Source organism: Malus domestica, chromosome 05 (assembly GCF_042453785.1).
Source record: "Malus domestica chromosome 05, GDT2T_hap1".
Classification (NCBI taxonomy): Eukaryota; Viridiplantae; Streptophyta; class Magnoliopsida; order Rosales; family Rosaceae; genus Malus; species Malus domestica.
This window is the reverse complement of record NC_091665.1, coordinates 8,995,023-9,020,114: the sequence shown is the minus strand read 5'-3', so window position 1 is coordinate 9,020,114 and position 25,092 is coordinate 8,995,023. Positions and strand designations below refer to the sequence as shown.

Here is a 25,092-nt window from a genome sequence, read left to right as displayed (position 1 = left end):
ATTCACGGTGGAGTGTGGTATGGTCTCACGGTGGTGAGATGAAAAATTAAGAGATGACCGACATAGCTTTTCGTGTCGATTCCCACAGACGGCGACAAATGTTGATGCACAAAACTGGAGGGGTCTTGGGACAACGTAAATCCGACTGTGAATTTGCAAGAAAGTAAATAACACAAGATGTATCGTGGTTCACCCCAATGTTTGGGCTACGTCCACACTGATTATTGTATTTCTCTGTTTGTGAGAGGATGGGAGGGTGAAAGCTTCTGAGGGTGAGAGAGCTCTTCTCATGGCCTAAGAAATGGCCTCCCTTAATAAGGAGAGTGAGGGGTCCTTTTATAGAATAAGGGCTCCTCACTTATTACATATTTGCCCATTCATTTATTACATAATTACATTTGAGTCCCCCGAGTATTTATACGAGATCTAAATACGGAGGCCCTAAGTATGGTACAAACAGTTTCCATGTTAGTGGTAAAGCAATCATAATAACATAGAAGACTAGGAAATTGCATATTGTTTCTAGACCAACATATGAAAAGTTGAAAACAATAACACTACTAATAAAGCAATGCAAGATGCTTACCTCCAAATCCTCAAAGACAATGTTAAAGACCCCATAAACCTGTTGAGAAGAATGTTCAACCACCAACGCTTTCTTTGCTAAAGCTAAGGCCTATAAGAATGGTAGAATCAATTATTTATAAGCTCCAACGTCTAGGAAATTTGTGACAAATTCAAAATGAAAGACAATAAGAATGGAGTGTAAATGTTCGAGTAAAAAACCGATGAAAATTACTTTATTTCTTATGAAAACAAAAACCATTGGTGAGAAGAACATGCTCAGAGGGTAGAAACACTAAAATTTCTAATACTATCGTTCAGCCATTACATATCTTCTACCTCCATATCAGTTCCAAGTGCTAAATTTCACAAACCCTAATCTAGAATTCAAACCCGAAATTAAATTCCAAACCTTAAATTAATTTCAAAATTTACCTGATCTAGGGGAGAATCGGTGCACAGTGCACTAGAATCTGGATGAAGAAGTCGAGAGAAAGAGAGAGATCAGAGAGGTAAGCGGCGCCGGTGGCCGTGGCTCTGCCTCTATGTCGTGAAGGAAGGCTCATCCACAGTGAGGGTCTGAGGGATGAGAAGTCAAGAGAGAGAGATCAGAGATGTGATAAGTCAGTAGAGAGAGAGGTGAGTCACTTATGTGATGTAGGTGTGGCCAAATTTGAAGACGGAGAGAGAAATCGGCGAGGAGGGTGGTGAAGTGAGGTCGAGTCGAGAGACAGAGAAAGAGAATGACTGAGTTTCTGAGGGTTTGATTTGTATTCAACGGTTGAGATTAAATCTCAACCAAATCCGACGACTATTAAAATTCCAAATATACATTTCAAATTAAATAATATTTTTTTTTCATTTTGGTTCAATTCGGGATTACCGAAAGAAAGAAATGTGAGATCGGTTCGGTATTGGATACCGAAATTTTTAGGATTTTCAGTTTGGTATTTTTTAGGTTCACTTTCGGGATTTTTTTGGTTCGGATTGGAATATTCGGTATTTTTTTCACCCCTAGTCTTCTGTTTCTATTTTTGAGAAGAAGAAGAAAAAAAAAAAGATACAACAACAAGGCTTCTAGTCATTTAGTACTCTTCATTTGTAAGAGAGGTATTAGGTTTGATTCTCGCCAAAAACGAGTTTGAACCACATTATTTTAATTCATTGTGAGGCTAAACTCACCCCCTCTTGTATATAATACTTGTTTGTTAAAAAAAAAAAAAAAAAAAAAACAACAACAAGGCTTCTCAAGTGGCCTTTGTTGAAGGCTCCTGTGTGTGGAAAGGTTCTTGCCATAGAGATCGGCTTTCAAAAGAGCACCTTTGGGCAGAGGCGTCTCAATAGACTATCTTAAATGTAGAAAAATAGAACACTTCTTTATATATGAATAAGTTATATCCTATCTTAGGGTTACACATCCGTACTATTAGCTTTGTACATATCAAAATTAGGATAAAAAACACACAAGTAGCTTGATATATACCAAAAAAAAAAATATATATAACGTACCACAATTTGTCTTTTAGTGTACTAAAATACTAATACGAACCCAAGTTAAGATACATAACGCACCAATAATGTTATATTTAATGTATATGTGCATGCATATATCATGTTTCATGATTATATGTTAATAGCGTTTGTTGTGGTTTTAGAATTTCAAACGACTTTTATTTGAGAGAGAATTTCTTTTAGAAATGTTATATGATAAGACATCTACTAGATTTTAGGAGTTTTGTGATATTAATTTGTGATTAATTGGCAAATTGAAATGAAAAGTCATAGTTTTTCATCGATAATTAGTTGAAGAATGTTTGATAAAAATTTAAAAACTACAACATAAATGGGTCTCCCTCATGCCATGTTTACAATCTTGATTTGTTTACGAACGTAAATGGTATGAGGCAAGGTGAGACTAAATTTGAATTTCAAGAGCTGCAATGACCAATTTAAGATTTATGAAGCAATTAAGAATAATTTTGTGTTTTGGAAAGCCTCATCGTAAATACCAAAAAAAAAAAAAAAAAAAAAAAAAAAACAATAGACTCCAGTTTTATGGTCCACACAATCTACACGAGAGATGAAAACATGCGTAAAAGTCAAAGCAAAAAATTGGGAGGTCCAGACAGTCAGTCAGTCAGTCAGTCTCTCACTTGGAGTAGAGATATAGAGATATCACCATCACGGCTCCTCCTCTTTAACATTCCTCTCTTCCCCCACCGCCCAGATATCACCATCCTTTTGCAGTTAGCGTATATTCTGTGTCTGTCCCTGCCCTGGTAAACTCTTCCATCTCCAAACTATGCTCATATTCTTTGTTTATATTTCCAATTCCTTAACTTGCAGTTTATTTTTGGTGAATTCTTCAACATGGGTTTGTTTTAATATCTCAGATTTCTTACTTCCTGCATTTTTGGATATATAATATGATTTGGATAATAGCATCTTAGATGATCGTTTGGTATCTTTGATTTGTGAATTTGGATGGTAAGATCCTGGCTTTATTAGAATTACCTCATCAAGTGTGTTATCATTTTATGTATTATAATGCTCCAATCAAACTGCATGAATGATTTTGGTTTTGGATCATCTCGTTGGGGAATGCTGATCACTTTTTTGTTTTTAAGTAACTGGGTTAAACTCTTAAATTTGCTTTCTTTTTTTCTTTTTCTGGTTGAAATCCAGTGCTCACGATTGTTTATGCAACTGAGGGACACGGATTGCTATTGGTTCCAGAGGTCCATTCTCATTTGTTTTATGTTCAATTATTTTTAACCCAATCACTATAGAGGCAGACAAAATTACAGTTTCAAAGTTTTTCGCATAAACATCTGCGTATGTCAGTGGATTGAGTTGTCGATGATAGTTTATGATTTGCGCTTTGGATGGTGATATCACCCAATGGTTGAAAATGTACAGAACTTGTTCATAAATCATGATATCTGATAAAATGCACTTTGGTTGGTGCTAATACCTGATTCTTGACAATACACTGTTGTATAGCACTTCGCTTCCATAGACTCTACTTGTACTGTGACAGGCTTCTGTTGTAGGTCATTTACTCCTAGGAAGAATATGTCAAGTCATGAATGCATCCTAGTAACTACAATTTTTTCCCCGAAGTCTTCACTATATAAAATGGATGAATATGAAAAGAGATAGTTCTGGGAGATTTGGGTTCTGCAACAGGTCATGATTTTGAAACAGTAACAAGCCGTGTTACTAAAATTTGTACTGTAGTAATGGCTGATTGTAAGATCTATTAACTTTGTGGTTGGACTTCTCATGGCCTGAGGTACTGATGCACATGAATCTATTCTTTAACATGCTATTTTCATCATTGCCAAGCTTCAAATTCTTTAACTGCGGCTATATACTTATATCTATAATTTTCACCAAATACTGGCTTGAAGTCCTTATTTTGATTGTACTGTCATTCTGTTCTAATGTTAAAGTAACTTTTACTGGTTAAGCAGCAGCTATGGACAATGGTTCTGGTCCAAGTTTGTTTCCGCTGCACCGATGCAAAACTCTTCACCTGGTTGGTACCGACTTTGATTTTGGATTTGCATACGGTTTGTTGTGGTTTTCTTTGGTTTGAGGGACATTCAATATTGTCTTCGTTCTTGTCTTTTTTCTCGCAAAACATGATTTTACAAATCCATTCATCCAGGTGAGGCATGGACAAGGAATCCACAATGTAGAGGGAGCTAAGAACTACAAAGCATACATGAAACCTGAATATTTTGATGCACGCCTTACTCCACTAGGCTGGCAGCAGGTGGGAAGAAAATCAACAACTTTTTCTTATACAGATACTATGTTACGAAAACTTTGAGAACTACAAAGCCTGTAATGAATATTTTCCTTCTACAAGTAAAGACATTGTCATCAAAGATAATTTATGAATTGTTCTCTTACTGCGGTGGCAGGTTGATAATTTGCGTAAGCATGTTCATGAATGTGGGCTTTCCAAGAGGATTGAGTTAGTCATTACATCTCCTTTGCTAAGGTAATTATGCCATAATTCCCGAATCTAGCCTACCTCTCTGTCTTTTTCTTTCATGGTAGTGCTTTTTATTAATCTCTCTATGTTTTGTTGAAATATTTTCCGCTTGAAAGGTTGAGTACAACAAACAAATAACGGTAGAAAAGGATCCAATTCGTGAATCTTTCTCATGGAAAATTTTTTGAAAAACTGTAAAGGCATAATTTGGTTAGTTGGACTAAGTTGTGTGTATATAGGAGCTTGAGAGGAGAGATAAAACAAAAAGGTTGGGTTGTAATTGTATTCAAGAATCTTGATCTTAACACTATGTTTTTAGAGTTGAAAATATGGTAATTTGGGGGGTCATTTGGAAATTAAACTGTAATTTTCTGTCAAGAGATTTTTGTTTATTAGGTTTTTGGTTAGCAGATAGAAACAATTTCGGAGTTGTCTTAACATATCTATTTCTTTTCAGAGAAATTTTTGGTGTATGATTCCTGGACATGGGTATTATAATCTTTCTGACATGAATAGACACTGGTAGTCAGTGACGGCAACTCCCAGAGTTCTAGTTACAAGATGACAGAGACGAAAATAACTTGTTTTATTTATGATTCGGAATTCACAGAGTACATGATAACTAGTACTTAGAGTTGTAGAGGTTACGCAAACGGAACCTTTTCTTTGTTATTTTATGTTGAAGAGATGATAGGATGTGAGCCAAATCTTAAATTATCTTCTTATTCCAAGATACTGAAAAGAAAAGAAGTATATTACACTTGTTTCTTTGTAATTAAGCTTAGTTTTTCTGGAAATTTCGTTGTTAATGCAATAGCCAATTTACAATTGATGAACTTGCTTAATCTGTTCTTGAAGATTCTTCCTCCCTGGAGAAACATTTCCATTTTTAGATTCTGTTAAGCTGTAATTAAAGTTGGTTTGACTGACTAGGACTCTGCAAACGGCTGTCGGAGTATTTGGAGGTGAGGGTTACAAGGATAGAACGGACGTACCACCTCTAATGGTGGCAAATGCAGGAAATAGTGAACGCCCATCGATTTCAAATCTCAACTGCCCACCAATCATTGCGGTAGAGCTTTGTCGAGAACATTTGGTATGTCAGCTAAGAACCAAATTATTTTGACTTCTTTGATTTTATTTTTTATTTGAACTGGACGTGTGTGAATCGTATGCAACTTAATGTGGTCAAGTTTAACCTCAATTGTTGAACATTATTAACCTAGTGGCTATCTTCAATATCTATGGAAGAAAGCTAAGTTTTCTTAGGCAAGTTTGGTTATTTGATTTGTCCCTTGATAGTTACATTGTTGTGGTGTAGCGTCGCTTAACTTGGCTTGTCTTTGCCATGTATTTTATAATGTCAGAATTTTCTGATCAAATTGATCAGAAGAGATGTCAAAAAAACCTCTTTGTTTATTTTTGTATGTTAAATAAGAAATTGTTAGAACTCATCGTGAACTTGGTCCTTAGTAGCGTTGGTGCGTAGTCTTGATGTTTTATTGATTTGATGCTCTGGGCTTTAAATTTTATGTTGTAAATTTCTGGTTGCAGGGCGTTCATCCCTGTGATAACAGGAGGAACATCAGCGACTATCAGTTTCTATTTCCTGCGGTTGATTTTTCGCTGGCAAGTAGTTGGATAGCTAACAATTACTGGGGGAGGAATTAGTATTTTTAAGTTACTTTATGGTGCTTTTCATCTTTTGGTGGCTGTACATTTGGATTGTTATACAATTTTTTTTCAATTTTTTTATTGTTATATGCTAATATCTTTAGTTTTTACAGATAGAAACTGATGAGGATATATTGTGGAAGGCCGATGTGAGGGAGACGACAGAGGAAGTTGCAGCTAGGGGATTGAAATTCATGAACTGGTAGCTTATCTTGTAACCATCAGAAGCAAGAAGCTATCTTATGGAGCACATGCTCCGTTGGTGTTGCTATCTATTGTTGTTTCATAAACTTTCGAGTTTTTAAGCTTATCAGCCCTTTTGATGCTCTCATCCTCCATAAGATCGATACTTTTTTATTGCTCGTTTTCTTGTATGATCAAACTTATACCGGTTTGGTGCCTCCTTGTCACTTCACAGGTTGTGGACAAGGAAAGAGAAAGAAATAGCGATTGTTACTCATAACGGGTTCTTGTCTCACACGCTAAACGCACTAGGAAATGACTGTCATCCTTCGATGAAAAAAGAAATGTCCAAACAGTAAGTGCACTCTATACAAGGATCACAAGCTTAGTAGATGTTTCAATAGTACTAAAGCTAACAAACTTGTTAGGCATTGATTTTCCGAGTTATCAGGCTAACACTCTTTTTCTTTTATGTCATTGCAGCTTTTCAAATTGCGAGCTTCGCTCCATGGTCATTGTTGACAGAAGGTGAGTGATTTTTCGTTAGTTATGAAAGGGATTCCTTCTGTTTGATTAGGATTCTTACGATTTCTGTTCGTTCTCCAGTATGGCAGGGTCCGATTCATCAACAACTGATTATCCAGGAAAGATTCCATTGGGGCCGGATCTCCCTAGTGATGTTGCTGATGAGAAGTACCGTGGGAAAGAAAAGGTCCGAACTCAAGTGTAAATTGCACTAAAGAAAGGAAGATGCTAGAAGTGGTGGACAAATTCGGACATCGTGCTTGCATAAAATGGTAGTGTCTGGTTTGTCCATGAAAAATATCAGAGCACAGGGTTGCATTGTATGAGACCTGTATTGTTGATGATGGTAAATGGTTATTTCAAGTACAAACAGCAGTGTCCTGTGGTCGCGTATCGGCGTTTTAGTCCTTGAACTATCAGCATTTGCTCACTTTTATAGACAAAAGAGTAATTCTGGTTGCAATGTTTTGGTCCCCTCCCACAGGCATACTTGGCAAGTCCTCTTTGTTTGCGTTTTTCGTCCTCGTTGCTTAACAGTCGACAGTAGTGAATGACCTGTTTCAATTTCAGACGTTGTTAGAACTGGGTGTCCAGCAAACAAACAGCTGAAACTGTTAGTAGTTTGTAGTCGGGAGCTTGGCGAATCGACAGAGAATTAGATAGTACGGAGGTTAGATTCTAGGTTTGATTTTCGACTTTCGAGCAATAAGAGCAAAGGCTGAAAACCAATGTCGTTAATTATGTAGGTTCAAGGAAATACAGGATCAATTTTGTTTAAACCCCAATCATCCACCAATCAGCTTGCAATTCTCCATCCTCAGTGATAAAACTTACAAGCATGCTCATAGGTCATGACAAATGGCATACAAAAGAGTTGAGGCATTTGATAAGACAATTTGAGTGAGAGATTGTAGTGCTCAATGATGCGGCCGATGAAGGCGCTGGCGGCGTTATTGCACACTGCAACGGCGGACCAACAGAAACTAAAACTAAAATAACGTTTGGCAATGGATCATGTTGAACGAAAATGCTGTGGAGCGATTATTATAGGATATCGATAAATTTATAGTCTTCCAAACGCGAATCCAGCCAGCACGAGCAGCTGTTCAGTTAAGACTTTAGAACATCAAAATATTGTACAGGCCTCTTCTTAGACTTGGCACAGAGTTCCTGAAAAACATCACAAGAATGCTTTAGTTTCAAACTGTTGTTTACTTCTACCATCGGGTTTGCGGAGTGCCCAAACACTTGAACCTCTATCGTATAATTGTTCTTCATTCACTGAAAGTTGAAAAGTTGATACCTCTATTGCAGAAGCCAAACGCAAAATTGAAGATTCACCCCATGGGCGGCCAACCAGTTGCAAACCGATTGGAAGCCCTTGCTTGTCGTAGCCAACCTGCACATGGTAAACAAGTACAGAAAAGTAGAAAGTCAGCCAAAAAGAGAGGAAAAAAAAAAACAGTTGACATGAGGAAGGTCGTAATAACATTTGAAATATCTTGCTTCGCCTTTGACCTATATAGGTGAAGGCTTGAGAATAACAACATGACAGAATCAAGTACAGAAGAGTAGAACGTCGCCGAAAAAAACTCAAAAACAAAAAGGTCCCTTGAGTTACAGCTAAAAGAAATCTGCCCTTGTGGTTGTTGTTGGTAAAATCTTCGATAATTCAAATTAATACTTCAAATGTATAATTACTTGCAAAAGTATGGCTTCCATTCCATGAAGTTAGTATTAGATGGCCTCAAAACTGGAGGTTTTAAGAAGTATTGTCTCTGATGCAAGCATTAGAGTACTTTGAATAACTTGTCGAAAAAAAGCACAACAGGATATAGTGCACAATTGTTCTACCAGAGTAACCATAACCAAATTATGAATCCAAGAAAAAAGAAAGTTACTCACTGGTACAGAAATAGCAGGAAGTCCAAGAAGATTTCCCGCAATGACAAACCGCATGAGATCACCTGAAACCAAGGAAGCCATGCATCAATGCAAGTTTGAAAGATTGCAAAAAGTGAATTACATTTTTTTTTCTCGTTCACTAGTGACTTTTGAGTGTGAGATAAAAACTTCAAGAATACCACATTTCAAATTCTTCCAACGACAATGAAGTAATACTAACTTATCAGTGTGGCTACCAACCACTTTAAATTCAATGATTTTGACATGCATCAGGAGATTGCTATAAAATTTTCCAGAGAGAGAAATTAAAAAACAAAAATAATTATCTTCTCAAGCTTCAATTCAGATTGTAGAACAGCTGACCTGTGACCCGCATGTCTGTCTCCCCATCTTTAAGAGCAGCTGGTGGAATTATAGGTGCTGTCATGCTGTTTTGCACAAAATAATTAGAGAAAGGAAAAAGTGTGCATATCAGTTAAATTCTGAGTTTCTACCAAAGAAAAAAATGCATGATTTAAATTGTGGTCATTCATGACAAAGGTACCCACACTTGAAAAAAAGAAAGAAAATTAAAAAAAACAGCGCTACTTATAGAGGTGGAAAATGAGTATAAGACCACTGACTAGTGATGACATCTATCTTCAAACACACAAAAATATAACTAAGACCTGTTTTGCAGAGTGTTCAACAGAAGATGTTTCCCAAATTGAAAGTGGCATTGTAAAATTTTCCCAGAGAATTTTATAAACTTGTTTGGTATTTCGTGTTTTTTTTTTAACTTTATCTGTTTCAATAACTCTGAAAACGTACATCTAAAAAAAGTAAACGAAAGAGGCCCAGGAAATGGAAATAACATGTCACGATGACTGTATTCAACAACAAGAAAAATTCGCAGTACATATAATACATAAATAAAAGGTCTTGCTCATCAATGTTCCTATAAATAAACAAGAGAAACATTTTCGGAACTTGGAATGTAACACCATCTAGTTTAGCTTTATATATAATTATAAGAATACGAATAAGGAGCGGACAGGTGCACACCCATTACTTCAGTAATCAGTTAGGCTTTACATACCCTGTTGTGGGGGTCACTATGACATCAACCTTCTTGAAGATCTCCATATGATGGTACATAATCCTTCTCCTGAAACAAATTAGGTGACCCTGTCATAACCCATAAGAAGTTACTGTATATTTTCAGAGATCTTTGAAACATTTGCATACCATGCCATTCCAAATGAGATAAACCAAGTATTTCTAAATGCAATGCAATTCACTATGGAAAGAACATTAAAATGTAACAGAATTCACATTTAGAGGCATGTTATAGCCAAGTGGGGATTTACAAGCTAAAGAGCAGGTGTTACTGGAAGCCTGGAAGTTGGCCACCTCAAGTCCATTTATGTCGCAAAAAACCTTACCGAAAGAAGTGGGAAAGAAGACCAATCAGCAGAGTCAGATGAAACAACTGGGTCCCACTATGGATAGGTGATACAAATTCAACTTCAATATGAGAAAAAAGTTATTTTTGAGCTTCTACAGATGCCTGGTTAAATGATCAGAGACAAATTTGAAAGTAATGATCCATGAATCACTTCTTTTAACAATGATCACAATCTATGTGCCAAATTTCAGGTTACAAAGAATTGGAAACTAACGACAGTTTAATAGGCACTGGAACATTGTTTTGAGAATCCTCCAAATAAATATTACTGTAAAACTTGAAATTGGGATTTGGAGCATGACAGAAACTAATATTGACAAGCTTCAGAACCTAAAATGTCCCTATAAAGAAAAAACGATTCCAATTCCTCAGGAATAAAAAGAATCCTAACGAAATATCATAAAAATGTTTAGTCGCTTTAGTCAGTTTTCAATTGATATAGGATGCTTGTATGGTTCCTAGAAGCTTGCACTACAACAATGAACTTAAATAAATGTATGATATTACCAAACATCCCAAAAGGTATTAAAGATTTCAGCCATATAATTGTTTTCTGGTAATTATTTTGCCTCACCTAAGACATTGGGCAGCAATATAATCTGACGCAGAAAATGATCGGAAAAGAGCCACATTAGTGCGTGAGTCATATGACAATTTTGCACCATATCTACAGACATAAGAGTAAGAAAAAATCAATAAAATAACATCAGATATAAATAAAAACCGAAAGAAATAGGATCATTCTTTCATATGTTAACCTCCCACCAATTCTTGACTTTTCTATAAATAAAGTCTCTGGTTTTGTTTTTTCAATAATAAAATTGTTTTTTTTTTTCTGAACTTTATCACGCATGTCTTTTGCCCCTTTATTTAAGTGTATGTCTATACATTTTCCCATTTTACATAATCTTTTTCTATTAACTTCAAATGCTAAATAATTATTTTTTGAATTACACTTGAGTTGCTTCTTTTGTAATAGATCTAACTTTTCAAGTGATCTCGTACTCTGCATGCTTTAAAAAAAAAACATAATTTATTCACGTTACTCAAGTTCATTCAAAAAGAAACTTCCGATGTAGATACCCGATCAATTCAAAAATTATAGTCCTTTATACGTGCTTGGTAGCGGCTTTTTAATACTGAAGGAAATTGAAGACATTTAAAGATTAAAGTATTCAAGTTATTCTGGGACACTTCAAAAGTTTGAAACAACAGACAATTATACACATAATATAGAAAATATTCTCAAGATATTGAAGTTTTTGTGTATATTATGTCTACGTTTACTTTCACTTTTATGTTATATAAGTTTGCCGAAACCCCCCCACTTAAAAGTATATTCCTCCCCCTGCCAGTATAGATAACCCAAAAGAAACATACCCTTCCTCACAATATGGATTCAGTGCATTGAGAAACTCAGATCCAATTGAAATGAGATGAGCAGTACGCATTTCATGGAGCTCAGGTACAACAATCTCCACCATCTATGATAAATGGACATGCAGAGTCTCAGCTAACATCCAAGAAGTTATTCCTCAACTTAAGAAACAAGAATGAGTTTCAAAAAGATACAAAGTACATGACAATGATGATGACTTACTTCACAACCATGGGTTTTCAATAGAAGACTAAGAACATCCTCACACGTATCAGAGATATCAGTCGAATGTACGTCATTAAACCACTGCAGGAGAACGTTTGTATATTCATAAGATGTCATGTAACATCTAATCGAAATGACCATAGAAAGGGTAATTACCGCTGTATACTTCCCCAGTCGCAAGGATCCCAGAGTATTCAAACTGTCATACAATGACAAATTTGGCACAGAAGGTGGGGACTACAAAAAATAGTGAACAGAAACTGGTGTCAGATATGGAAGAAATTAAGAGGATTCACACCTTATATATGTAAAACTGCTTGTAAAATTGAATGAAACAAACACCTGTCTTACCATTTCACACACTTCACACACTGAACAAACCATCTCAGCAATAAATTCATTTATAACTACATTTAAAATTAAACTACAAAGAAGATAGTACATTTTTTAATCCACTATCAAAAAACAATCTTATTATATTACATGCACTAGGTTTCTTTCTTCCAGGAAATAGACTTCCCTTTGCCGGTCAAGAACGAGGTCTCATTTCAAATGAGTTAAGAAGGAAAGTAGAATAAGAGTAAAGGGGAATTATGAATCTATTTTGGTGTACCGTTTAAGCCGGTAATAACTAATTACACTTACCGGTTTCAAACTAAGTCTATCTGCAAGAGAGGTGCCCAAAATTGCCGAGTACCTGATAAATTATTATTTTGGTCAGAACACATTAGTAATACTGAAGGTCTTTGGCCAATGCACCAAACATAAAACTGAAAATAATTAGGTTTAAGTAAGAAAAGTTTATTACACATGAGTCACATGACACATCCTGAGAAGGATGGAAGCAAACACCAGCAAGAGTAATGGAGTACATGTTCACAAGTATGAGTTACTTACACTAACATGACATCCTCCACTGTAGATGCAATTGGTCCAATAATTTCCACAGTCCCATCCTCACATAATGATCTGTGATGTAAAAGTGCACAAAAAGTATATCAATTTGGCATGAAGCACATATCACAACATCCCAGTCTGATGCTTGTTGCTTGTCTACATGATTGCATATGTCAAAATTTTATGAGTTATCAATTATCATACTACTTCGATAGGGTTAAACGTATAAGCCATACTATAAAAGTTAGAGAGAGAGAGAGAGAGAGAGAGAGAGAGTAAGCATATATTAAAACTAAAACATGAAACAAACTTGTCCATTAATAAATTTTGTGTTACATGAGAAAAATCTACAGTCAAAGCTGTTTTTCCTATTTAGACGATTTATATGCTTCTAATATAGTTCTCTTAACAATTGAGAGTAATGTGGTAGGTCCTAGAAAGAAAAGGATCCCCTTTTCAAAGTACCAACTCACCCTCCAATATCTGTCCGTCCATATGTTGTCTTCAAGCCCACTACACCACACAGAGAAGAAGGAATACGGACTGAACCTGCCTTTTTACATTGATTTAAGCATCCCAAATTAGTATAAAGGAAAGTAAGAAACAATATTAACCCTTTCATAACTATTTTTTGCACAACCTCCACCATCAGTTCCAAGCGCTGCAGAACACAGTCCAGAAGCTACAAGTGCCGCAGGGCCCGATGAAGATCCACCTGTATACCTTTCTGGTGCATGGGGATTTCTTGTTGTTCTAATGAAACAAAATTGGGAAAGAAAAAAAAATCAGTAATATAAGACTCAAGCGAGAAAACCATGCTAATTGTGAAACAAAAGAAAATAACGCTACTTGTATTTATCTCTCACACAGGAAAAAAATACTGCATAAAGTTTTGTCACAGTATAAGAGTGGTAGTTCGCCTATATCCTAACAACTTAAGCGTTTGAGATTATCAAGTTTACAGTTTAAACATAAGCACACAGGAAAAATGAACTGTATTTAAATCAAAGGATCAAATTGTATAACTATGACTTTGACATGTTAGACACATTGTGTCTATGAAAAACACTGCACATACAAAATCCATCACATGGTTGCTGAGAAAGAATTGTTTACCCATAGTTCGAATTATTTCCGGTTGTACCCATGCCCAACTCATGCATATTTGCCTTCCCAATGAAAATCACGCCGCAACTACGTAATCTCGAAACACAAACTGCATCCTTCTTGACAGTGCGAACCTCATGCATCCATGTTGTTCCACCTGTTACCATAGAGTGATTAGTTAAGTAGGGTCAAATGTTTAACATATATTCTAAACACAAAGGTGAAGATTATTTACCCTTAGATGGATGGGGAAAGCAGTCTATATCATCCTTGATTGCCACAAAAATCCCGTCTAAGATGGATAAGGGATTCCCTACACAACCAAAACAAATGGGCATCAAAGCTTACTACTGGGACACTCTACCATAGGTTAATAGCCAAGACAATCATTACAGCCAATTATCCTTCTATTAATACCTTCCTCAAACCTCTTTGTCGAAGCTGCAGCTTGGCTCCTGACTTCTTCAGGGTTGAAAGTAATCAACAGAGGTTGTGGTGGTTTCTTATTACTGAATTCATCTATAACTGAAATTACATGCTCCGCGACCTGTGAATAAGAAAATAAACTCATAAAAAAAATCAATTTAAGGCGAACCGAGTCATAAGATAGTATCAACTTACCAGTGACGGGGTTGCAAGCTTGGAACGATAAGCATAAGCATAATCACGTATCCTCCAGTACCGAAAAGATTGAATTGAATTCCCACTCCAGCAGCTAGCAGGATCATACTGTGGAAGGCATTTCAAAGCCACTTCAACTCTGTCTTCTGGTTTTCCATCTTCATCAAGAACAACCACCCCGGCTTCTAGTTCTAATTTTCACATCACATTCACCAGGTCAGTGATCCTTACATCCAATTCCATTAAAACAATGGAGTACAACAAAAGATAAAACCTTTTGAGACCCAAATTAATAAAAATCAAAACCAAAAAACCTTGAGGGGGAAATTCAGGTTTGAACATGGGTCCCTCTGGTATCAGAGTATTCCTCAACAACTGTGGATTGCAATAACAGATAATTTACTTTCAGTCTCTTCTAATTCGAATCGAAAATCTCGAACACAGTAGAACATTTCAACAAGTAATTGAATTACTGAAAAAGAAAGCAACACAGAATTTTGAAAGACCTGAGTCATCTTGTTCTGCTTCTTCATAGCTGAGAGTATGAAAGAACCTACGATGGGGGCCTCAACAATCCTCACAAACAGCTTGAAAATCAAGCCAGTCAAATGTGGAGCTGCCAATCCAAAAACCCAACAAAATCCAAATCATCAAACTCAACAACAATCGATGAATTCATCTATAAATTCATAATTTGATATGATCATATGAGCGCGTGTATTGCTTTTGGCTGACTGACCCTTGATTTCTTCTTGCTCGTATTTGACGGCGGACAAGTCCACATCCTCGGCGGCCACCATCACCCGCTTCTTCCCCATTTTTACCGGCAGCAACAAATTCGGCAGAAAGTCAAACAAATTTGTAGTCTGAGCAGTGGTAGAGAAAGAGACGGTGAAGGTGGTTGAGAGACAGAGAGAGCGGGGTACTTTTTAGATTTTGCATATATGCTGCCGTCCCTGATATTGTCATGAGGTAATGCATGACTCGGTCAGCCCTTTTTTCTCTTGCTGCATTGAATTATCCGCAAAAACCAGTAAATATATTTAAAATTCTGAGAAACAAATTCCAACAAGAAAAAGTAATATTTTAGAATATTGTTTGAAATTGTTCAACTTTGGATTTTGAAGTCTCATTCAATCAAAAAACAGTCCAACTCAAGAAATAATATGGTATGGACCAAACTTAACAATGTGTTGAAGCATTTTTCAAGACATTCAAATTGAATTTTCATTGTTCTACAATTCTATAGCATGATTGCCAGTTGACGTAATATCCAAACCAAATTCTTTCTCTTCAAAGTCAATTACCAAGTTTCAATTTGAAAAGCTCGTTTCTAAACCTTGAGCGTGATACTTTCAAAGTCTAAATCGTTTCTAAGTGATTCGTGTTGCTCTGTTGTACTTTGAATACACGTAACAATTTTCATGCAAGTGTCATGTTGTAGTTCAATTTACTTAAGTTTGAGTTAGTTTAACTTCCCAAACTCAATGGTACAATCTATTACTCACATATAGCACAATCCCTAAATTAAAAGTTTAGCTTTCTTGAGTTTTCGAAATTTAACTTTTAGTTTTTAGTTTTTAGTTTCTTTTTTTTCTTTCTAAAAACTAAAAATAGTTATCAGACAAGTTTTATACTTTCAATAAAATAAAAATTAATAATTAATAATTAAAAAATAGTTATCATATAGCCCATAAATTTACTTTATTAAATTTTGTTTGTGTGATGCACCTTGTACCATGATATTTTGTAGAAATCATCAAAATGTTTGTTTGTATTCAACACCATCGAGGTTCTAAGTAGATCTACTGAACTTAGATCCTAATTCTATTTTAAAATTTCTTAAGTTTGTTTAAACCATTTGAATTAGTTGAATTATTACTTTAGGTAACATTGTACGTAATCGTACTCTTTTGTACCACTTTATTCTTATTAATTCCAACTTATCCCTTTTAATTAGGCTATTTCTAACTTAAAGGGCTAAAATTTCAATATTTAGTCCTGTATTTTCCACTATTTATCTATACGTATGAGGTTAGGCAGCTTTTTCCTCCAATGGTAAGGGACCTAGAATTCCCAACCAACTTTATTATTTTGTTAAACTTTTGTATTTCGTTGATTTTTTTTTCCTAATAATTTTGGAATTAGTTTTTGTATAATCTATCTTGCCTTATTTTTGTGAACATTTTTATGTAAATAAAAATTCAAATTCTGAACAAAAAAAATTTATGAGAAAATTGAATTTTTGTATGGATTAGTGAACAAATGGATGTGTATTTATAGAGTTTGGTATCATATCTAATTTGGATTAATTAATAATATTATTTTGATAGTTGGATTTAAATTTGAGCCTTTGGATTTTTTTTTTATTACTGTTAAAATTGAATAAATGGAATTTGAGTCGTTGGATTTAAAATGATGTAACTGGGAGCGCCATACTGAATCAAAACCCAGGAGACGCGACAACCATTGGATGGCAATGGCACGCCAATCTGCACCGTAGAAACCATGTTACTGGTGCAGTTGCCCCCAATCGATCGTTATCTTCCAGCCAGCTAACTTGCGCGGGCCCGCGTGGGCTAGCCTGCTGCTAATGGTCTCACGTGGGCCCCCCAGCACACTTGCAATCTTACCCATTTGGAGTGGGAAGCAATCCCAAATTTCCACCCTTAAACCCAAAATCCCAAATTTCCACCTTAAAATACACCTCTCAAAGAGGTTTTGGGCCCAAATTTTAAGATTTTTTTTGTTACCCATCCTCCATTGGTGATAGCCTTATAGTTGCACACAAAGTATTTGGAAGTAAAACACTCCTAACCATACCAGAATTGATATTCTTAATATTCTTGCTATCCAACATAAAACCACCATAGGTAGGTATCTAGGCATACACAATATTATTTTCTAGAGGGATCAAACTAATGCAAAGGAACTAATTATCAAGATAAAAAATAAACTAGCTAGTTGGAAGGCAAATTCTGTTTCTAAAGCTGGAAGACTAACTCTCATTAGGGCTGACCTCTTAGGTGTCCCCAATCATACTATGTCTTTTTTTAAGTGTCCTAAGAAAATCACAAAGGCTATAGATAGAGAAAGTAGGAAAAAAATTTGGGGAAAAGATTGCAAACTTGTCTTTAGTGGCTTGAGATAGAGTTTACAGCTCTAAGGAAAATGGGGGATTGAGTATCAGGAAAAGTGATTACTTTAATAATTCTTGTTTAGCAAAACTTGGCTGGAAAGTCCTAACGGATAACCAAAATTGGTGGGTACAAATTGTTAAGAATAAATACTTGAAGAGAGAGGATTTCCTTAACACTAAAGTCAGACAGAACCACTCATGTGCCTAGAAAGGTATCCTTAAGGCTAGAGATATTATTAGAATGGGGTTGAGGTGGGTTGTGGAAAATGGAGAGAGTATCCTTTTTTGGACCCATAACTAGGTTTTTCCTTTCCCACAATCCAACTTTATTTCTCCCAATCTTAATGATATCGATCTAAACGTAAAAGTGAGTCAATTCATTATTAATGGACAATGTGAAAGAGATCATCTTCGATCGCTAGTTGATGAGGACACTGTGAATAAAATTTGTAGTATTCCCCTCCCCTTAACCCCCAATGCGATATGTGTTGTTGGGGGCCTAATGCTAATGGTAAGTTCTCAGTTAAGTCGGCAACATGGATACAAAATACTGATAATAACAATGAGAATTAAGAGAGCTTCTTAAGAAAATGTGAAAGCTTAAACTCCCCAATAAAGTTAAAAATTTTAGTTGGCTTCTCATAATTGGAAGGCTTCATACAAGAGACAGATTATCAAGATATGTCAATAATATCTCGTCCACCTGCCCTATGTGTAATTTAGAGGATGAGAACATATCTCACTTATTTATAAATTGTAATTTTGTGAGGCTAGTTTGGAATTGTCAAAATATCTCTAACAACATAAGATTAAATCAATCTCTCCCTTTTAATGATTGGCTCAATGAATTAACTGTTAAGAATGATGCAGGTTTATGTGATCTTAGTAAAGTTTTACTAGTTTGCTGGCAAATTTGGAAGGTGAGGAATCTGGTGGTATTCCAAAATAAAGTTCCAAAACCTACATGGATCGTTAAGTCTGCCTCAATCTCGGAAAGGAGTTCATAGATGCCAATGGTATAATTCATGTGGTTTACGATGGTAGTAGGTCTTCCCCGCCATCTTTTATCCAGTGGTCCATTCTGAATGCTGGTTTTGTTAAACTTAATTTCGATGACTCGGTGGTGAATCAAGGTGCTGCTGCTGGGTTTGTGATTAGAAATGAGAAAAGATAACCTATTGTTGTAGGGGCTAGATTTATTGGTCAAAATACTATTTCGATTGCAGAATGTCTGGCGTTGTGGGATGGCTTGTGGATGGCTAAGGCCAAAGGCTTGGCTCGCATTGTGGTGAAGGCTAATTCAAAGCTGGTGATTGAGTCTATTAGTGGAGCCTATAACCCCCTTTGGAGATTGAAGTCCATCCTGGAGGATATTCACTGGCTTGCTGGGTCTTTTGAGGATATTTGTTAGAAGCATGTTTTTAGGGAAGCCAATTTTCTGGCAGATGTTATAACTAGTCTGGGTTATTCTGTTACTGATTTTCATGTTTGAGATGGAACTCTTCCTTTGGAAGCCCATTAGACCTTCATGTTTGATTGCACCCAAATTGGTTGCCCTATGAGCTTTTCTATTTAATGAAGTCTTTTTCTATTTAAAAAAAAAAAGGTGTTTGAAAGAAATTTCCTTCCACTTGTCCCACTTTGAAATCTTGGCAAACTAAGATAAGAATTGGTCGGCCTTTTTCTTCTTGAATGGACTTGACCATAAATGTGGGGTTGACCTAGCGCATTAAATTTAGACATATATTAGGACTTACTAAAACATACATATAGTAAACGTGCACTTCTAATTTCTATCTCTTTTCTCATATGACTGAAGGTGTACGATAGTATTTTTTTTTCTTTCAAAAAAGGTGAATAACTGATGGTAAGTTACGATTATTCACCTTTTTTGGGTCCGGAGAGACTATAGGGAATTTCACCCTGCTCATGACTAGAGTCAAGCAGACTCACCAACTCGAAGCATCGAACCCGGGACCTCTCGTATTTTTTTGTTTATTGGAGAGTCGCGGTCTGTACCCTTATCACTAGACCACTTGTTATGATTTACAATAGTATGTTTCTTGATAGGACTAGATGCGCTCGTATTGTGTGCGTGTGTGAAAGAGAGAAAATTTCAAATGAAAGAAGATTTGGTACTTCTCTCAAAACTTTCCTAGTTTTTCTACTTACTGACTGGAGACTTTTGAGGCTAAATACCTAACATTCAGAAAAATTTTGACCAAAAAAAACACACATATATACATATACGTAGGTCCTTTTATTGTATGTTTTATGGTCCTTTTATTGTAATTTTGACCCAAAGTCTAAATCGTTTCAAAGTGATTCGTGTTGCTCTATTGTACTTTGAACACACGTAACAACTTTCATGCAAGTGTCATGTTGTAGTTCAATTTACTTAAGTTTGAGTTAGTTTAACTTCCCAAACTCAATGGTACAATCTATTACAATCCCTAAATTAAAAGTTTATTAACTTTTAATTTATCTTTCTTGAGTTTTCAAAATTTAACTTTTTGTTTTTAGTTTCTAGTTTCTTTTTTCTTCTAAAAACTAAAAATAGTTATCAGACAGTTGTAGGCCTATTTAATTAAACGATCTAGGGTTTAGAGAGAGAGGGGGGCGGCTACACTTAGAGAGAAGAGAGATTGATTTAATTGTGAGGGGTGTTTGATTCACCCCATTGTACCTTTATTTATAGTAGTAGGAGAGGTAAAAACCTTTCCCTTTAGGATTACAACATTTAATAGGTAATCTACTCCTAATAGGAATATAAGATACATTCCCAGATTTCCTAGGATTTACACAATCACATTCCTATTCTAAATATGACTGCAACACTCCCCCTTGAGTGTGTAAATACTCAACAAACCATCGCATCAAATCTTCAGCAGATAATATAGAATAGTTGATGAAGTCATCGGCACAACGGGTGATCGCAAGTCTCAAATTTAAGTGAAGTATGCATTTGTAGTAAAACTCACAAAAACCTCGCTATGGTAAAACCCAAGGCATGGGGAAAACCCCATAGACTAAGGAGAAAAGTGAGAAGTATGCATAATGTCTAAAACAAACGTCAAACAGGACGAAAGTAGTGAACTTAAAGAAGTATGATTAACCCAGGATGAGTGCCTCATTAAAACCTTGTTAGGTAGCAAAAACCCAATGGGAAAAATGCTTCTAATCGTAGGAAAAAGAATACATTAAGATCATGTGAGTATGCTTTTAGATACACCCCCTGAGTTAGACATAACTTTTAAATAAGAGAACTACAAGCGATTCAACTTAGATAATTTACGCATACCGATTCCTTGGACGAGCTTTTGAAATGTAGACTTGGGCAATGACTTGGTGAAGAGATTGGCTAGGTTGTCCTATGAATGGATTTGCTTGACTTTAATGTTCTGATGCTACTTCTGGTGTGAGTAAAAGAACTTTGACGCTATGTGCTTGGTGTTGTCTCCCTTAATGTATCCATTCTTCGACTGCTTGATACATGCCGCATTGTCTTCAAAGATCATCATAGGAAGGCCAACAACTGATGTAAGACCACTAGTGCTTCGAATATGTCCCATAACTTCTCTCAACCAGAAGCATTCACGCGATGCTTCATGCAGAGCGGGAATCTTAGCATGGTTAGACGAAGTCGCAACTAGCGTTTGCTTGGTAGACCTCCAAGATATAACGGTGTCTCTAACAGTAAAGACATAACCTGTTTAAAAACGTGCTCTATGTGGGTCAGACAGATATCTAGCATCTGCGTAACTAACAAGGCGAGAATAAATCTGAAGACCATAGAGGGCGGCAACACTCGGAGATTTGTGGGTATAGAACAAGCCCAAATCCATAGTACCCTTGAGGTAGTGGAAAATGTCTTTAACACCATTCCAGTGCCTGCGTGTGGGCGCATTGCTGTATCTTGCCAAAAGATTCACAGTGAAGGAGATGTCGGGTCTAATGCACTGAGCCAAGTAAAATAAAGCCCCAATTACACTAAGGTAAGGAACTTCGGGTTCCAAAATCTCTTCCTTATCCTCTTTTGGATGGAAGGGATCTCGTTTAGCATCTAGAGTCCGAATGACCATGGGTGTACTCGAAAGTTTCGCTTTATCCTCATTAAAACAACGCAACACATTTTGGGTGTAGTTTGATTGATGTACTAGGATTTCAACCCAACAATGCTCGATTTCCAGGCTAATACAGTATCGAGTTTTCCTAAGATCCTTCATTTCAAATTCCAATTTCAAGTGTGCAGCAATTTCCTCAAGCTTTGCAGGAGTCCCAATGAGGTTTATGTCATTGACATAAACTGCAACGATTGCAAATCCAGAATGTGACTTCTTTATGAACACGCATGGGGGTAATTCGTTGTTCATATAACCTTGACTTGTCAAATATTCACTCAGACGGTTATACCACCCACATCCGCCCGGATTGTTTGAATCCGTAAAGTGACTTCCTTAACCTAATTGAGAGAGTGTTCCGTGGTCTAGAACTATTTGAACCAGTCATAGAAATACGCAGTTACCACATCCATAAGCTGCATATTTAGTTTTTCGGAAACTACCAAATTGATTAGGTAGCAGAACATTATAACGTCCATTATGGGGGAATACGTCTCCTCATAATTAATCATAGGGCGCTGAGAGAAGCCTTGTGCTACGAGGCGTGCTTTGTATCGCACTATTTCATTCTTCTTATTACGCTTCTTCAAGAAAACCCACTTGTAGCCAACAAACTTCAAGCGTGGTGGTGTAGGAACAATAGGTCCAAACACTTTAAGTTTTGCGAGCGAATCGAGTTCAACCTGGATTTCTTGTTTCTAGTTTGACCATTTGGTTCTACATCAGCATTCATCGACGGAACGTGGTTCAATGTCATCCTTAAACATGTTGTCAGTAGCTACTGAGTGCTCGAATGCATCGTCGACGATCATCTCATTCATATTCCAAACTTCATCCAATACTCCATAGTGGATCGAAATCTTGCGATTCTCGGGATGTCGGCATGTTTCATCTGAAGCATCACCGTAATCTAGAATAACCTCATGCGTTGGAATATATGAATGAGCGATGGTCGGATTCAAACTAGAGTCACTAGTTGGTGCAATTTTCCTCTTCTGGGGTTGTGAATCCTTTGAACCAAGGGGTTTGCCATGCTTAGGGGTCATAACAGATGCTTGCCATATGGAGGGTGCGGCCTCCCCATCTTCGGGGGTGGTCCAGCCTTCCCAATATGGTTTTTGACGTACGCGGGGTACATATATCCTTTCAGGTGTGTTTGCAGTGAGTATATGTGATCTTGCCACCTTTGCTCGATCATTAAAAGCATCCAACATGCTTTGAACAATGCTCTGAAGATCTATAATTTGACGTACCAATTTCAGACTGGGCAGTGCAGGGATCTAAATAAGACATAATGGGAGCATACCATGACAATTCGCGGCGTTCTACAGGAATGTTAGCATGCTAATCTCCCCATAACGATGGGAAGAATGTCTCATCAAAGTGACAGTCCGCAAAACATGAGGAGATCTCCTGTCAAGGATTCTAAGTAGCGAACAATTGATGGCGAATCATAACCGACACAGATTCCCATTTTTCTATGAGGACCCATTTTAGTACGTAGCGGTGGCGTTATTGGCACATAAATGGCGCACCCAAACACCCGTAAATGCGAGAAGTCAGGCTCATATCCAGTGACCAACTATAATGGTGAATGTGGTTGAGTAGCAGTGGGCCTCAGGCAGACCAACATAGCTGCGTGCAATATTGCATAGCCCCAGGAAGATGCCAGTAATTTGGTTCTTATAACCAAAGTCCGAGCGATCAATTGAATGCGCTTTATGAAAGCTTCTGCTAAGCCATTTTGAGTGTGAACATGGGGTATAGGATGTTCCACATCAATCCTTACTGACATGCAATAATCGTGAAAAGTCTGTGACGTAAACTCTCCAGCTTTACCCAGTCGAATTTATGGTATCTAAATGGTCCGTAGGTTGGTTGGATAGGTTCACAAATGTCCCCTTGAATCCTCTGAAGAAATTTAGAGGGGTCATGAATAATCTTTGTATGGGAAGGTTGAGTATTCAACTTCCCTAAAGAACACGTTTTGCATGGTGGGAGTCCAACATAAGGATGTAACTTATGCCCGTGTGAAGATTTGAGGATACGACGCATCATGTCACGTCCAGGATGTCCCAAACGGTCATGCCAAAGCAACAAAATGTCCTGGAACTCAGGCATAGGGCCGGCCACACTGTGGGCTTCTATGCCGCGAATGGTTGTGATGTACAACCCACTTAGCAGACGTTCCAACTTCTCATGAATATACTTCTGGCTATATTCGTATGAAGTGATACAAAGAAATTCAGAACCATTATCTTCAATGGTTTCAAGATGATATTGATTATCTCAAATATCTTTAAAACTCAGCAATGTTCTTCCGAAACGTGGAGAATAGAATACCTCCTTAATGGTCAAAATTGTACCATTAGACAACATGATTCGTGCATTTCCATATCCTTTAATCAGGTTGGATGAGCCTGAAAGAGTTGTCAAATGAGCTTTCTTGGGTATGAAGTTAGTAAAATAGTGTCGTTCAAGCAAGATGGTGTGCGTGGTTGCACTATCTGCCAGAGAACTAACTTCCCCACTAAACATACCTAGAAATAAATTGATTGAATTGGTCACATGCATAAATATAAGTCCATTCATTCAATTAAGCAATTCGAGAAAATAATATCCATTCAAATAACAATCCATAATTCAAAACAAATCAAAACCAAACAAATTATTCTAAATACTTAAAAAATTGTTCAAAATTAAACCATAAACCTAAAAAATAGGGGGTCGGGCCGGCCACTCCTAGTGGGTTCGGCCACTAGGGGTAAACACCCAAAAACATGTCTAATTTATTCATCCATAGACTCTAATGCATCTTGAAAATCCAATATCTCCATTGATATAGTTGCATCTTCCGGATGATTTACATGTGCAAAATTAGACTCACGACGGGAATGATACTTGGCAATAGCCTCAGGGGGAGCTCGGCATAAGCGTGACCAATGATCCATTAATCCACAATGATAGCACAAGTCCAGTTCAGTAGAAGCGAGCTGAACGGGAGCTTTGCCCTTGTTCTTGAAGTTTAGGGCCTTAGGGGCAAGTGGTGGACGTTGCTGGGTCACATTTCTTCCCTTAGGTGCGGTACTCTGTTGACCTTGGGCCCTGTTGGAAATGTGCCCTAAAGCCAATCATGTGATGATACTTTACGGACATTTCACATGTTAAACTAATCCAGTTTAACATATAAAGGGCATAAATTATTGTTTGAGCCGTCTCATATAAATGTTATATGCTTAAACGATAAAGTCCAAGGAATATGTGATTGGGAGAATGTAATCTAATGAAGTTAGATTCATG

At 36.7% G+C, this 25,092-nt stretch overlaps 2 protein-coding genes across 8 annotated transcripts; one reads left to right on the top strand and one right to left on the bottom strand.

The window, feature by feature from the left end:
- The first annotated feature begins 2,657 nt into the window (after window positions 1–2,657).
- LOC103430977 (phosphoglycerate mutase-like protein 1) lies at window positions 2,658–7,415 on the top strand. 7 transcript variants are annotated; one of them, XM_070822225.1, is made up of 11 exons: window positions 2,699–2,843; window positions 3,250–3,302; window positions 4,041–4,105; window positions 4,238–4,345; window positions 4,497–4,576; window positions 5,504–5,666; window positions 6,125–6,199; window positions 6,358–6,446; window positions 6,663–6,782; window positions 6,911–6,955; window positions 7,034–7,415. In XM_070822225.1, the coding sequence occupies exons 3-11, from the start codon at window positions 4,046–4,048 to the stop codon at window positions 7,155–7,157; spliced, it is 864 nt and encodes a 287-aa protein (XP_070678326.1). In that variant the 5' UTR covers window positions 2,699–2,843; window positions 3,250–3,302; window positions 4,041–4,045; the 3' UTR covers window positions 7,158–7,415. The 7 variants fall into 7 exon arrangements, with proteins under 7 accessions (XP_008367347.1, XP_008367346.1, XP_017186597.1 ...); XM_070822226.1 differs by lacking the exon at window positions 3,250–3,302 and adding an exon at window positions 2,958–3,051 and having other exon boundaries at window positions 2,735–2,843; XM_008369125.4 differs by lacking the exon at window positions 3,250–3,302 and having other exon boundaries at window positions 2,658–2,843; window positions 4,044–4,105.
- Window positions 7,416–7,671: 256 nt separating this feature from the next.
- On the bottom strand, window positions 7,672–15,573 carry LOC103430976 (fatty acid amide hydrolase). Its single transcript, XM_008369123.4, has 20 exons — window positions 15,272–15,573; window positions 15,039–15,148; window positions 14,847–14,907; window positions 14,533–14,723; window positions 14,329–14,458; window positions 14,147–14,224; window positions 13,921–14,068; window positions 13,445–13,557; window positions 13,278–13,353; window positions 12,805–12,876; window positions 12,553–12,604; window positions 12,064–12,144; window positions 11,905–11,988; window positions 11,685–11,788; window positions 10,879–10,971; window positions 9,936–10,004; window positions 9,221–9,285; window positions 8,858–8,919; window positions 8,256–8,351; window positions 7,672–8,122 (listed from the first exon to the last, which is right to left on the bottom strand). The coding sequence occupies exons 1-20, from the start codon at window positions 15,348–15,350 to the stop codon at window positions 8,063–8,065; spliced, it is 1,824 nt and encodes a 607-aa protein (XP_008367345.1). The 5' UTR covers window positions 15,351–15,573; the 3' UTR covers window positions 7,672–8,062.
- Window positions 15,574–25,092: the final 9,519 nt, after the last annotated feature.

Bases quoted from the DNA above. Each gene is read 5' to 3' on its own strand.
- LOC103430977 (XM_008369125.4), top strand. From the start codon at position 4,046: ATGGACAATGGTTCTGGTCCAAGTTTGTTTCCGCTGCACCGATGCAAA. The intron at 4,346-4,496 runs GTGGGAAGAAAA...CTGCGGTGGCAG, and splicing joins CTCCACTAGGCTGGCAGCAG to GTTGATAATTTGCGTAAGCA. The intron at 6,200-6,357 runs GCAAGTAGTTGG...TAGTTTTTACAG, and splicing joins CTGCGGTTGATTTTTCGCTG to ATAGAAACTGATGAGGATAT.
- LOC103430976 (XM_008369123.4), bottom strand. From the start codon at position 15,350: ATGGGGAAGAAGCGGGTGATGGTGGCCGCCGAGGATGTGGACTTGTCC. The intron at 14,724-14,846 runs GTTTTTTGGTTT...TGTGAAAATTAG, and splicing joins ACCTGAATTTCCCCCTCAAG to AACTAGAAGCCGGGGTGGTT. The intron at 13,354-13,444 runs GTTGTGCAAAAA...GTAAAAAGGCAG, and splicing joins GCTTGGAACTGATGGTGGAG to GTTCAGTCCGTATTCCTTCT.